Consider the following 13,995-nt stretch of genomic DNA (forward strand, 5'->3'; position numbering starts at 1 on the left):
AAGGCTAACCTCCTCAATAGGAAATTAATATGCTATTTTGAACTATTTTGAAGAATTCGCATGTTGATTAATATGCTATTTTTTCGTGTAGTGTCTCTTTAATCCTATTTTATAGTTGGCTATGTTATTGCAAGAAATGGGGGTATGCTTTTTTTTCCTTTACCTATTCATGGTACTGACAATTAGCTTAAACTTTATGATGGCTTCAAATTAACTAACTCTAGAGTTGTTTTTCTTGTTTCCATTCTTAAATTTTTATCTATATAGGGGTAGAATGTCACGACCCTTTCAAAAGGACTGGATTCATGAACCAAACCAAGTGAGCACCGTGTACAGACAAGGGGTAGACGATTTTATTGATTTAGCAAAAGAAAAGTATGAAGGGTTTACAACATGTCCTTGCCCATGTACAACATGTCGGAATGGGAAAAGATTGGTGTTTGATGAAGTCCGAAGGCATATAGTTCAAAATAGTTTTGATCTAACGTATACGGTATGGTCCTTACATGGTGAAAAACGATCAAAGTATCCTGTGGTAGACATAGTTGGAGATGAAAACATTGAAGATAGAGAGCTTGGGCTAGGGAATTTTGTTAATGCTTTTTATGGTGTACATGAAGGTGGAAGGGGTGATGTGCATGGAGGGGATGGCGGTCAAACTTCTGATTTTGAACGACCTTTCGTTCCCGAACCAGATTTGGGTAAAAAGTATGTGGAGTACAAACTAAAAGCCGAAGAAAAATTATACCCTTCATGTGAGGGGCCTGTGACAACTCTATCTGCAGTTGTAGAGCTTCATGACTTAAAGAAACAGTATGGTTGGTCCGGAAATAGTGTGAGTGCACTCTTGTCTATGCTAAGAACTTGGTTACCAAAAGAAAACACTTTGCCTGAAAAGTGGCCAGTAATGAAAAAAATGTTGACTGACCTAGGTATGAAAGTGAAGCGCATCGATGCATGCGAGAACAATTGCATCTTGTATTATGGGACAAAAAAAGATTTGACGATATGTCCTCATTGCGACTCGCCCAGATATAAAGTGGAGGGTAAAACAGGGAAGGAGTCAAAAGTGCCTAAAAAAGTATTGAGACATTTTCCTTTAGGTCCTCGACTCCAACGATTATATACGATACCATCATTAGCACGGGAAATGACATGGCATGCTCGAGCAACACCTTCATGGGATTATATGCGACATCCTGTTGATTCAATCCAATGGGCAAAATGTAAAGAGAGATGGCCAGAATTCACTAATGAGGGCCGTAATGTTTGGCTCGCAGTTGCAACTGATGGCTTCAATCCTCGTGGTATTCAATCAACTGGCTACAGTTGTTGGCCTGTCATACTAGTGCCATACAATCTCCCACCTTCATTATGTATGAAATCTGACTTTCAAATGATGTCTTTGTTGATACGGACCAAAGGCGACCTACAAAACATCGATGTTTTCCTTGAACCACTATTTGATGAGTTGAAACAACTCTGGATGGAAGGAATCCCTGCGTATGACATGCATAAGAGGGAACACTTTACTCTGAGAGCTATGTTGATGTGGGGGATACACGATTTCCGACTTTTGGAAACTTATCTGGTTGTGTGACACATGGTTATAAAGCATGTCCTGCTTGTGGTGACAACACCCCCTCAGAGCGTCTACCTTGTAGTAAGAAGATTGTGTACACATACTACCGCTTGTTTCTTGATCTGGATCACCCATTTAGGTATAATAAACACTTTAAATATTGGCTAACTTTTTTGAATTCAAGTTATGTATAGTAAGCAATTCTAACACTCTCTATCTCCAGATATAGTAAGCACTTCAATGGGGAGCAAGAACATAACCTTCCTCCAACACGTCTTAAAGAAACTGATATTGACAAAATGCTAACCTGCGTTAAATATGTACCTGGTAAGATCCAAAAAGGTTCCAAACGGTCAAGAGTTGATGGGAGTGTAAATGTTGCTAATGATGATGACGACAACAACAACAACGCTGGTGTTGAAGTTACAGGGGCTTTTTATAGGAGGTCCATTTTCTTTGAACTGGAATATTGGCCAAGTCATGAAGTTCGACATTGTGTTGATGTGATGCATGATGAGAAAAATGTTTCTGAACATATATTGAACTTGATCCTAGATGTGAAAAAATCAAAGGATACAGTTGCTGCTAGAGAGGATTTGAAGATGAAGGGCATCCGTAGTAGTTTGTGGATGCAAGAGGACTTAAATACCTGTAGACAAAAAAAACCAAAAGCCTCCTACGTCTTAGATGTTGATGAGAAAAAACATTTCTTCCAAATTTTGAAAGACTTGAAGCTTCCTTCGGGTTTTAGCCTAACCCGAAAGCAACATTGTCGGTTCCAACCCACCTTCTTTGCTCACGATGAAGTCTCATGACCATCATGTTATAATGCAATATGTGCTGCCTGTGTTGCTTCAACATGTTTTTCCGAAAAACCGCGACTTGCGAAGAGCCTTACACCAGATAAGCTTATTCTTCAGACTCTTGTGCTCAAAGGTTTTAAGTCGTAAGGATATGGAAGGTGCCAAATTCATAATTGTAGTAGCGTTGTGTGTCTTGGAGAAGCATCTTCCACCATCTTTTTTCGATATTAGTATTAATTTGATGGTTCATCTAGCCGATGAAGCGTTGGTTTGTGGAGTTGTGTGGCCTAGGTGGATGTATCCTTTCGAGCAGTAAGTCAACTATGTGTCTTATATATTAGTTCAATTTCTTTTATAAAGATAATCTTTAACAGCACTAACACGTATATTTTCTAAATTTCTTAATACTAATAGAGCGATGAAAGAGTGTAAAAACATACCCAGCAATAAACGATATGTTGAAGGGTCAATTGTGGAGTCCTACATAGTTTCTGAATCTGTCCGATATGCCATGGAGTACATGCCGCGTGGAGGAAATAAAAAATTGACTCGTAAACACTACCTTGATGAAAATGGCGATTTCATTGATGAAGGGCCTTTGCTTTACTTCAAAGTTGTGATGTTAGAAACGACACAGTGGATACAAATACGAAGATGGCTTATTTTTCGATTACAAGTTGAAAGACTCGATGAATTTTACAGGTGGGTTGTTCATTCTGGCTTTGGAATTTAATATTTTTGGTAATTTATGAAGAATCACGTATGGACTTCCATGAATGAATTGCAGTGAGTATCGGAACTTGCAGCCCACTACTCGTGGTAGGGGAAAAGGAATAGCAAAGTTAGAAGTGGAGATTCAGACAGAATTCATTGTCTGGTTATACGATAAGGTATTCTCTTACTTTGCATTTATAGTAGCTAAGCTAGGGTGAGCCTTTTAGTTTTGTTGATTTTTTGTTAATTATCTTTTTCTTTGTTGTATAGTTGTTGAAGGCTAAAAGGACGCAAGGCGACTTGTGGCAGTTAGTTAAAGGGTCAATGCACAAGGCTAAATCATATAAGAAATATCGCATTAATGGTTTTGTCTTCGCTACTAAGTCTCATGATGATACTGTTGTCATTCAAGATAGTGGTGTTTGCATGAAGGCTATTACCTCATTTACAGCAAGTAGGAAAGATAAAAATCCGGTTGACTCAGAAACCATATGGTATGGGGTTATCAAGCAAATTTTGGAGTTGGACTACACAACATTCCATGAAGTGGTCTTTTATTGTGATTGGGTGAGGGTTGAGGACAAAACTAATGGTTGTAAACTCTGTCCCGATTCTAATTTGGTGATGGTCAACTTTAATAGGCTCAAGAGTGTCCATCATCAACTCGACAAGCCAGTCATTCTTGTCTCTGAGGCTAGTCAAGTGTTCTATTCGAAAGATTTGAAAAATCCTGATTGGTGGGTGATCATACATCCTCCTCCTCGATTGAGTAGTAACGTAGATGAACTAGAAGCGCCAACGGAAGTCCAAATATTTTTTGAAGACCAACCTAACTTGATACCCCGATGCGAAAGTTCAAGAAATGATAATAGTTGAAATATGCACTTTATTTATTTATTTTTGGGTAATGCATACTTCATGACCTTTATTTTTCTTTTTTTTTGGTTGAGTATATATATGTGTTGTGCCAATATATCTTATCAAGTCTATTAATTAGGTATTTCATTTATGATTTTTCTTAATTATATGTGCCAAGTTTGTGCTATGTTTGTTTTGATGAACTGACTTCACTTTCTTCAATTATTAGGTTATTTGTTAAATAATGGCTTCAAGTTCACAACACCGTGGTGTGTCCCAATCTTCTCCTTCCGGTTCACAACACCGCACTTTGTCCCAATCTTCTCCTTCCGGTTCTCAGCACCGCACTATGTCCCAATCGTCTCCTTCCGGTTCTCAGCAACCTAGTGTGTCCCAACCATCTCATTCAACGGGAGACAAGTACTTCCCAATCTAAGAAAACTAAGTTGCCAGTCATAGTGCAAGCCGATGGTAGGGTAACAGGAGTTTATGGTGGCAAATGGAGCAGTAGAGTCGGGCATTGGATACGAGCTATTGTTCCAATTTCTTATGCAAGTTGGGATACAGTAGATGATACATTCAAAGATGAAGTTTGGGGAAAATTAATGGTAACTATTTATCTGCCTTTTTTCATTTATAACCGTATTTTAACCCAATGGAGCAAGCCATGGACCATCTGTAGTTAGTTATTTATCTGCCTATTTTTCATTTATAACCATATTTTAACCCAATGGAGCAAGCCATGGACCATCTGTAGTTAGTTATTCCCCACCTATTGATAGTCAAGACCATATACCATGCAGCAGCGTTTTAGCTCATTGTATGTAGTTTCTTTTCAATATATATATATATATATATATATATATATATATATATATATATATTATAAATGTATATATGTGATTTGTAGGAGGAGTTCCAACTCAATGTAAACCCAACAATGGCGCGCAAAAATATACAGAAATGGTTTTCTCCTAAGTTGCAATCTTGGAAATATGGTTTGCGACATAAAATTTTGAAGAATTGTGAATCTGAGCAAGATGCTATTTTATCATGTCGAACGGGGTTTGATCCAAGTCATTGGGAAGCATTTGCAATCCGTGAGAGCAGACAAGAAGTCAAGGATCTTTGCGCTAAGAATGCTCAAAATAGAAGTATGAATTTCGTTGACCATACTTGTGGGAGAAAACCTTATAGCAGAATATTGGAGGAACTTGTATGTATTATTATAACTAATTCATATTTTGTTTTCATTTGATATGTTACTACTTACTAACTCTTGTTGTATACTTGTTTGTGTAGGACGAAGCAAATCCAGGGAAGAAACATAGACGTACGGATGGTTGGAAATATGGTCATGAACATCGAGATGGGACTGTTTTGAATAATGCCCGAGAGTTATATGTGAATTTGTAAAAAACTGTCTTATTTATGTACCTTTATTAAGTCTTGCCGTCCATATTCACGTATAGGCCCAAAACACTTTGTAGATCTTATTTTGTCATATCACTTACAAAAATTTTAGGAACAAGTTACAAGTGTTGAAGAAGAGATGGCAGAAGAGTCAAGTGAACGAGGGGGTGATGCTGATTACGACATCACACGTGATCCGCTTGCTCGAGTTTTTGGGAATGATAAAGGGAGTCGTACTCGTGGATATAGCTCTTGCATGTCCAACAAACAAGTGCAAAAGTTTGCTATAGCAGAGGCGCTACTTGAACAGGAGAGCTCAAGTAACTCGAAGCTCGAGAATGAATTATCTGAGGTGAAGTCTACAGTGGGGAACCTCTTGGCTGGTCAAACAAGAATGGAGACTCTGATGGCAGTGAGTTATGGCGTGCCCTGTGCTATTTCTTATTTTTCCATAGTTGTAACTTTTTTTTTATTGTAGCTAATTGTTGTTGTTCAATGTGTATAGGTTATTCTTGAAAATATGAGACATAATGGATCGACAAATGGCCAACCATGCATGCATACAACTGAAGTTGATTCTACTTCTGTCCGTCGTACTCAGCAAGTCCCAAATTTGAACCCTCATTCTAGATTGTCTTCTAACCCTAATGTGAAGATATTGGGGAGGAAAGGTGAACACGTGGCTAATGACTATGTTAAGATTGACAGCAAAAAATGTCATTTTAGAGATATTGTAGGAGATGAAAAGGTTGTGTATGTTACCAATGTCTTGGTTGGCGATGCTCCTGTGTATGATGGTCCCCAAGATGATATCGCGTATCTACGAGATATAGCTACTGGAGGTTTCTTGATTTGGGCTGGAGGTAGGTTGCAATATGAAGATTAAATTGCATGCTTGCTATTATAAACTCTTTATCTTCCTTTTTGTTTCGTTCTGTTTTAGTTTGGAACTCAAGTGGTATGAAACCTCATGTTAAGTGTATGGAAACTTAGACAGTTTATCTGTGGTTATTTTGTGGCTTGTATATATGGACCTTTTGTTCATGGATATTTTAAGTAATGAATGAACACTTTTTGTTTATATATATGTGTGTACGCTCCTTACCATTGATCGTTCATATGTATTTGCATGTGGTTGCTTTTGCAGGTTTAGAGTTGAGTATACTAACCCTTTTTTAACTCCGCCAATGCAACTAATCAAGAATTTGCATTGCCGGTCGCAAGCCCGGATAAAGGAGGAGAGAGAAAGGTGACTACTTCATAAAGACTTGTATATCAAAGGTATGGCACCTTATAGTGAATTAAACTAATTTATATGCTTGCAGTACATGTAACATTTATAAAACTCATTGTCTGTTTTCACTTTTCAGGTTGTTTCAACAGGTCCTACTCCAGAGTGGGATGAGGGCATTGCATGGGCACTAGATAGTCCTCCAAAAGGTAAATAGATTCTGACAGCTTTATACATGCCGCAGCCTTGTATATCAAAGTTCATTCGGGAAAGTAACAATCTAGATGATACATACTATTTTGTATATAGTCTGCGACAGTAGAGCATTGTCTGAAAACATAAAATTATTTTGTATATAGTACGCTATGTCACCTGAATGTTTTGAATGGCAGGTCTGCTATTGTTTTCTTGTTGGCAATCTGGAGTGGAGGTTGCAAATTGGTTGACTTGCTCATGAGAGTCCTCTTGTAATGTGGGGGTGGGTTAAAGGGACATGGAATTTCATCTAGTAGATGACCTGCTGATCTTAGCTAAAGTTGTTGCAAGGTTGGTTCTACGCTTGCTTCCTTTTGCATTAGACATTAAGATTTCAGTTTGTCTCAATTAGTGAACCAATGTTGAAAGAACTGATTTAGATTTTGAATCTTGCAGTGCTTCTTTGATACTGCGACTCACGTTTCTTCTGGTTTGTTGCAACTGTGTGGAGGGTGTGTACGCACCTTGATATGTTATGGGCCATGACCAACTAGATGCTAGGCCTGGTGAATATAGCAGCTTAAGTCTTTTGATCTCTATCCCTTTAGAAACAAATAATGATAAGTTGAGGAGTTATCATATTATCAAGCAAAAAAAAAAGAATATTATTTTTGGAAAATAAAGTTAGAACTAGAACTGAAGGACAAAATAAGAGAATTTCTCTTATAGCTTACGCCTCAATCAAGTAATCTTTTCTCTCTTCTTAAATTGCATATTGACAAACTCCTATCTCTTAGTTTATAGCAATTGAAAGATTGAATACATGGAATTTTAATATGATGGTGATGAATTTTAATACTTGACTGTGAGGTAGTTGTTATTGGTACAATTTGATATGTTGAAGTAGTACACCTATTTTAGATGCTATTTTCTCCATGTCGCTTCAGGTTGTCTATGCATCTGGTGCTAGTTTCCATGCCTTTGCTGATATGGTTATATTGTGGTAACACCATCAAGTTATTTACTTTAAGTACTTTACTTTATGGGTAAAAATATTTTCCTTTCAGAATTGTTTTGAGACTCTATTACTTGGTTTTATTAGCCTTTTTCTGACAAGTTTGCTAGATTTTATTTGAATTGGTGTAGGAATACCCCGCTATCCTACTACTTATACGCCTATGGTTCGCCCTGCCTATCCACCTCGTATGCCTGGAGCAATTGGTATGCTTCAGCCACTGGTCCGCCCTCCTATTCCAGGGATTTATGGAGTCCCTCCTGTTGTCAGGCCTGTCATTCCTATTGTTGCTCCAACAAAGAAACCACAAACTACGGTCTATGTTGGCAAGATAGCTTCAATTGTAGAAAATGACTTTATACTCACTCTTCTCAGGGTAGGTGTTTACTTTTTTATTTTATTTTATTTTATGTCTCCGGATGTAATGAAGATTTTTTCCGTTAAATATTATTGTTTCTATTTCTCGTGTAGCTTTGTGGACTTGTAAAGAGTTGGAAACGTGCCCAAGATCCAAGCAATGAAACTCCAAGAGGCTTTGGGTTTTGTGAGTTTGAGTCCGCCGAAGGTCTTCTTCGTGCATTACGCATGCGAAGTAAATTTAACGTTGATGGGCAAGAGTTGGTGGTAGGCTGGACTATTTATTGGTTTTACTTTCTATGTTACATTGTGCTGTATTATTTTATGCTATACACATGGGCTAGGGAATTATCCTTCAAGAATAATGCAGTATCCATTAAGTACTTAGTTGCCTGTTGACCAGCAAGATTTCAGCATGCAAATGATCTTGTTTTATATACTGCAGGTTGTAAAGACTGTCTATGCATCTCCAAGTCGTGTCAATTTTCATCTAGACTCGAAAAAGGTCAGTGCCTCGTACTGTAAACAGTGATCCATCTTCAATTTGATTTCTTTATTTCCTCCCTCTCATTCAGTCTCCAAGAATCGTAGTCTGGCTTGACTCATTTATTTGAATAAGTAGGGGGACTTTTATTTCAACTGTATTGTTGGTCTTTCATGGTTTTGTTCTGATTTTTCTTTGTTATGTGATGCATGAGTTCCAATTGATAACCGGTCAAAGTTTGAGAAGGGAGTGGAATATGTATAGTATGCTGCAGTAAATGTGCGTAGAACAGTGTAACGGAGATGAAAAATCAGCATTGCTAGAAGAAGCTACTGCTGATTTTAGATCCAGTGTTGTTGCTGAACAGTCTTATGAGAGCGTCTCTGGAGTTACGAATCATTCAGGTTAGTTACAGTACCTTAATTATTTTATTTGCTCTACGTTCCTTGCTCTTTTGTTTTTCTTATCTGTTTTATAATCTCAACTTTACTTTTCACAGATGATGTGATATTAAAAAGCAGCGTTGGGGATGATTCAACTGTCTTGCCAGTTCCTTTACCAGATAACAGGCAGAGTAGTAATGCTCCTACTAAGAAACTGGGATTCGGTCTAGTGGGTTCAGGTAAACGAACGGCTGTACCTTCTATATTCCATGAAGAAGATGAAGATGATGGGGATAAAGACAAGAAAGTGAGGCCCTTGGTTCCTATTGATTACTCAATGGAGGAACTGCAAGATGTCCAAACTCCCAGTTCCAGGACACCACCACCTGATTTGGCTGTGGCAGCGGAGTTTGCCAAGTGCATTTCAAATGTTAAACCAAAAGAAGAACGAAATGAAGCTGAAATGATGAGGCCAGACATCGTCCGAGGGATGACTACAAGGAGAAGATAACTGACCGTGACAGGGAGCGTGAACGTGTTAAGACACAAGATAACAAAAAACTTTTGGATGCAAAGTAGTTGATTGACATGATTCCTAAGACAAAGGAGGAGCTGTTCTCATATGAGATAAACTGGGCAGTGTACGACAAGGTACGAGGAACATTCATATGATGTTATTTACTTATTTTCATATGTTGTTTTTTATTAAATACAGTTTCTGCTGCAAATTGTTAAACACACACACACACACACAAGTTTGGGCTTGTCTTTCCCTCTTTTTAATGCTCTTGATGATGGACTTTACCCACTTTGCATACAAACGTTATTATTCTAGCATTCGGTAACTGCTCTTTTAGTTAGCTTAGCTAGTATGCATTGTAGCTAAACCCGAATTGAGTCCAGTTCTTGTGCCTGGAATGAACAAAAACCTTTTTCTTTACCGAGTTAAAATCGTTGCTCTGGTTTTCTTTGAATCCCAGGAGGGGATTCTTTCTAAGTCAGATGACGAACGGAAGGGAAGGTGCAAGGTTCACCAAAGTGCATTTTGCACTATGTGGCCCCGATCATTGAGTTAATATTTGATATGTCCTTGAGTCCAATGAGGCTAAAGAGTTAGAAGTCTTAGACTCCAAGAACAGCAACGCATATCTAGTATAATAGGTTTCCGCTTCTACTTATCCGTTGTTTTATCTGCTCTTTCCTTTGTATCTGACTAGCTAGGCTGTTCCTAGTAGCTAGATATCTAGGTATCAAGTAAGTTCTATAGTCTTAGACTCATGAGACGCATCTGAGGCTGGATAGGCTTCCTTGCCTAGGTGGCTGGATGGGAAGAATCCTCGTCCAAAGCAAAAGGAAAGATAGGCAAAAGCCCGAGCGAGCATAACTTGTTGAACCAGGAGTGAGACTTTCAAGGTGTACTGTCATGCGTGGTGTTCGTATAAAAAAGCATGCATGTATCTAGAGCAGCATCATTGGGTGGCACTGTACAGTTGGGCAGTGGGCACGTGTTGAGAATATGTCCATCCTCGGCAAAGATGTCCATGTTTGTGATGAAATTTACAGCAATGGAGGTGTCGTTCTGCCCCATAAGGCGATCAAATGTAGTATTTTGAAGCCTGAGATTGTCATGTGAGGTTGAACTGGAGAACTTGGCTTCTGCTTGTCATTGTTTAGTGTGTTCACAGTAAGAAGTTTGTGCCTGATTAGTTTATGCTCTCGTTCTTCTGTGATCAAATACAAATATTGTTGAAAACCTTCATTGGATTCTTTGGACAAGGAATAATGATGATTTTTATTTCTTACTAGGTCATGTTTGTTTGCTAGTAAAAGTTGTATAATGTTCAAATGTACAACTATAAATTTGTCAGTTATGTTTCGCATTGGCTCTTTGTTATTTTGTTTGCCTCTACTTGATTGATGCATAGTCTTAGAGTTCTGCAGATTGATAAAATGGTGTGATCTTCCTGCTCGGTTCTTAGTATTTCCTGTGTCTTGTGTGAATTCGAATGATATATCAATTCTATGCTTGCTTAAATAAAGGCATTCTTGTTCCTCATTCTCATCTGCTCGTTTGAAATCTTTATGTTGAAAAATTCTTTACGTGATATGATTTGGTAGTACTAATAGGTGAGTGCATGAAGACTATGTGAAAGGTGGCTTAGAAATGTGGCCTCGTAAGTCCAACACATATTTTTTGTTTGTCATACTAATTCTTTGCTTCATTCTGGAATCATACTAATATCAATTTGATTCCTAAGATTCCTAACCTTAATCAGGTTAAGAATTTTAGACATATTAGTTTATGTAATAGCATTAGTTGGAGAATTATATCTACAATATTAGCAAATAGTCTTAAGCCTTCGTTAGTCAAAATCATTTCACCTTTACAGTCTGCCTTTGTTAAGAATAGACAAATTACTGATAATGCTATTATACTTAAAGAGATTTTGCAAAAAACTTAAGAAAATGAAAGGTATTCATGGTTTTTTGGCTATTAAGTTAGATATGCCTAGAGCCTTTGATCATATTAAATGGTCCTTTCTGTTTAAAAATTTGAAGCAGTTAGTTTCTGTCAAGATTGGATTGATGTTTGCTTAACTACTACATCCTTTTCTATTAATTTTTAATTTGAATGGCTCTCCTTTTGGTAAGTTTAGTGCTTCTAGGGGGATAAGCCAAGGTGACCCTTTACCCCCCAACCTTTCTTTTAATCATTTGCACTAAGTTTTTGTCAAGAAATATTGCTCATCTTCAGAGTACCATACAGGTACATGGTGTTTGTATCTCCAGGAATGCTGCCCCAATAACTCACCTTATGATTGCTGATGATTGCTTCATTTTCTTAAGAGCTAATCTTATAGAAGCTCATAATATTTTACAGTGTTTAAATAACTATTTTAATATGTCAGCTCAGAAAATTAACTTTCATAAATCTTCTTTAATTTTTAGTCATAAATTGCATGCTAGACATAGAAAATTGATTATAGAATTCTTAGGATACCCTTTAGTAATTCTAACAATACTTATATAGGTGTAACTTTCAATCCAATGAAACTGAACCAGATCGGTACTTCTAAGATCCTTAAGAGTGTTACTTATAAGATTAACTCTTGAAAGAACAAACTTCTTTTTAAGGCAGGAAGAGGAACTCTTATTAAGAGTGTTGTTTGTGCTATACCTACTTAGAATATGCAAACTGATCTTTTTACAAAAACCTTCTGTCATGATCTTGATATTCTTATCTCTAATTTCTGGTGGGGTACTAACCATAATGACCATAATAAAATTTATCTTTAAAATTGGATTAGGTGCTGTGATAAGAAGAGTAATGGACGATGTGGTTTCAAGCATACTTATGCTCAAAGTATGACCTTGATATCAAAATTTTGTTGAAAGCTCATCTCTGAAAGAAACTTATTCTGGGTTAAGCTTTTAAAATGCAAGTCTTTTCCTAATAGTTATTTTTTGCATGCAAAGGCTAGGAGGGCTGCTTCCAAATGGTGGAAGAATGTTACATTAAATTAAGAGCTTCTAGTTATTGTATTCCTTGTTGGTTACTTACCGGTGGTCATAATATTAGTATTTAACTGTTCTAGCTAATGTTGCTTACTTTATTGGTTGGATGGAAATAATCAAACCTTTGACCGAAGTTACAAACCCCCAAACATCTCAGACATCCTAGCCCAAACGGATAATTCCATCCTTTCTATAGCGCCACCCATTAACCTTCATGCTTGCAACAGGTGGAGGTTTTGAGTATGTCACAAACAAGGCAGGGATTGGTTTTACCCTAAAGAAGTGGAATGACAAGATAATATTTGCAGGAAGCAAGCCACTCAGTGCAAGGTCTTTAGAAGAATCAGACCTGCAAGAGCTAAAATCCGGATTGGACAAAGTATTGCAGCCAGCTTGGAATTGAAAAGATTGTAGTGTGTTCTGATTGTCGGAGTGTGGTTTGCATGTTCAGTGGAGGATGCACTGAAGTGTCTTGGATTCCGACGAGTCTTTGGAGGAGATCGAAGTCCCCAAGCAGTCCTTTTGTTTCTTTAAGTTGGGTTATTGTCCGAGGAGTCTAATTCACCATTCTCATATCATGGCGGAATTAGTATAGTTTAATATTCAGTTGGGTTGTAATAGTTCAATACCTATGTCTGTCCAAGTTTGGAAACCACCACCTGAACTCCTGAAGTTAGCCTTGGATGGAGTACATGGTAGAGGACCAGCTGGACAATCTGCAGAACTAACGCTGGAGACTCGAGAGGGACTTGGAGACATGGAGTAAATAAGGTTCGAACTACGAAGTGCAATCTCTATAAGTTGCTGAACTCGTGGTTGCAGCAGTGGCAGTCCATGTGTGATGCAGCAAATTTTGAGGGTATGTTTGTTTCGTGGAAAAGAAATAGATTCCTTAACCTCAATTTCTGATGTGTTTGTATGCCATTTAAGTAGGCAGACGTTGCACTATCAATGCTGCATTTTCATGTTGTTCCGGGCAAATTGTCCCTCTTAAGGGTTGGGATCGGGATCCGCTATTTTGAACCTGTGAGAATTAGAGTTAACAAACCCAGAAGAGAATCTGAGTAACACAATCAATTGGATCTGAGACAAACAACTATATTCCTATAATGGCAAATATTTGGTTGACAAATAATTTGGCTAGCTAGACTCTTTCACAACACATTTCTTGCCCAATATTTAGTATCATTCTCAGCATGCTAATCCCAGGTGATTCTAAACTCCAAGTCAGTGTATCTTGGAGCTCTGACAAGTGACAACTATTAAACTATACATAAATGGGAGGGAGAGAATGGAAATGAACCTGTAACTGTAGGAGAAGAAAATCTTTAACATTTCCCCCTAGTTAACAGTTAACAGTGACGGAGTAGTGTTTACACAAAACAAAATAAATGTATGGTAAATAATGGCTTGATCCTGTTAGTTATAATCTGTCGGTACTGTA

At 37.7% G+C, this 13,995-nt stretch overlaps 4 protein-coding genes across 26 annotated transcripts; all 4 read left to right on the plus strand.

Moving 5' to 3' along the window:
- The first annotated feature begins 274 nt into the window (after positions 1-274).
- Positions 275-2,397, plus strand: LOC147493754 (uncharacterized). Its single transcript, XM_086567932.1, has 3 exons — positions 275-1,376; positions 1,616-1,721; positions 1,806-2,397. Exons 1-3 carry the CDS (start codon positions 275-277, stop codon positions 2,395-2,397), a joined length of 1,800 nt encoding a protein of 599 aa, XP_086424058.1.
- Positions 2,398-2,402: 5 nt separating this feature from the next.
- LOC147493755 (uncharacterized) lies at positions 2,403-3,975 on the plus strand. The gene is made up of 4 exons (XM_086567933.1): positions 2,403-2,697; positions 2,800-3,087; positions 3,173-3,275; positions 3,370-3,975. The coding sequence occupies exons 1-4, from the start codon at positions 2,411-2,413 to the stop codon at positions 3,973-3,975; spliced, it is 1,284 nt and encodes a 427-aa protein (XP_086424059.1). The 5' UTR covers positions 2,403-2,410.
- A 423-nt stretch (positions 3,976-4,398) lies between these two features.
- LOC147493756 (uncharacterized) lies at positions 4,399-6,291 on the plus strand. Its single transcript, XM_086568712.1, has 5 exons — positions 4,399-4,565; positions 4,868-5,173; positions 5,260-5,361; positions 5,483-5,782; positions 5,876-6,291. Exons 1-5 carry the CDS (start codon positions 4,563-4,565, stop codon positions 6,254-6,256), a joined length of 1,092 nt encoding a protein of 363 aa, XP_086424838.1. The 5' UTR covers positions 4,399-4,562; the 3' UTR covers positions 6,257-6,291.
- A 265-nt stretch (positions 6,292-6,556) lies between these two features.
- LOC147493757 (RNA-binding motif protein 25-like) lies at positions 6,557-13,661 on the plus strand. 23 transcript variants are annotated; one of them, XM_086566406.1, is made up of 10 exons: positions 6,557-6,651; positions 6,741-6,810; positions 6,994-7,147; positions 7,253-7,362; positions 7,744-7,842; positions 7,943-8,187; positions 8,283-8,435; positions 8,614-8,673; positions 9,203-9,686; positions 12,779-13,661. In XM_086566406.1, exons 5-9 carry the CDS (start codon positions 7,839-7,841, stop codon positions 9,263-9,265), a joined length of 525 nt encoding a protein of 174 aa, XP_086422532.1. In that variant the 5' UTR covers positions 6,557-6,651; positions 6,741-6,810; positions 6,994-7,147; positions 7,253-7,362; positions 7,744-7,838; the 3' UTR covers positions 9,266-9,686; positions 12,779-13,661. The 23 variants fall into 23 exon arrangements, 21 of the variants coding, with proteins under 21 accessions (XP_086422532.1, XP_086422542.1, XP_086422523.1 ...); XM_086566416.1 differs by having other exon boundaries at positions 7,744-7,799; positions 7,922-8,187; XM_086566397.1 differs by having other exon boundaries at positions 7,744-7,799.
- Positions 13,662-13,995: the final 334 nt, after the last annotated feature.

Source organism: Coptis chinensis, chromosome 6, assembly GCF_015680905.1.
Source record: "Coptis chinensis isolate HL-2020 chromosome 6, ASM1568090v1, whole genome shotgun sequence".
Taxonomy (NCBI): Eukaryota; Viridiplantae; Streptophyta; class Magnoliopsida; order Ranunculales; family Ranunculaceae; genus Coptis; species Coptis chinensis.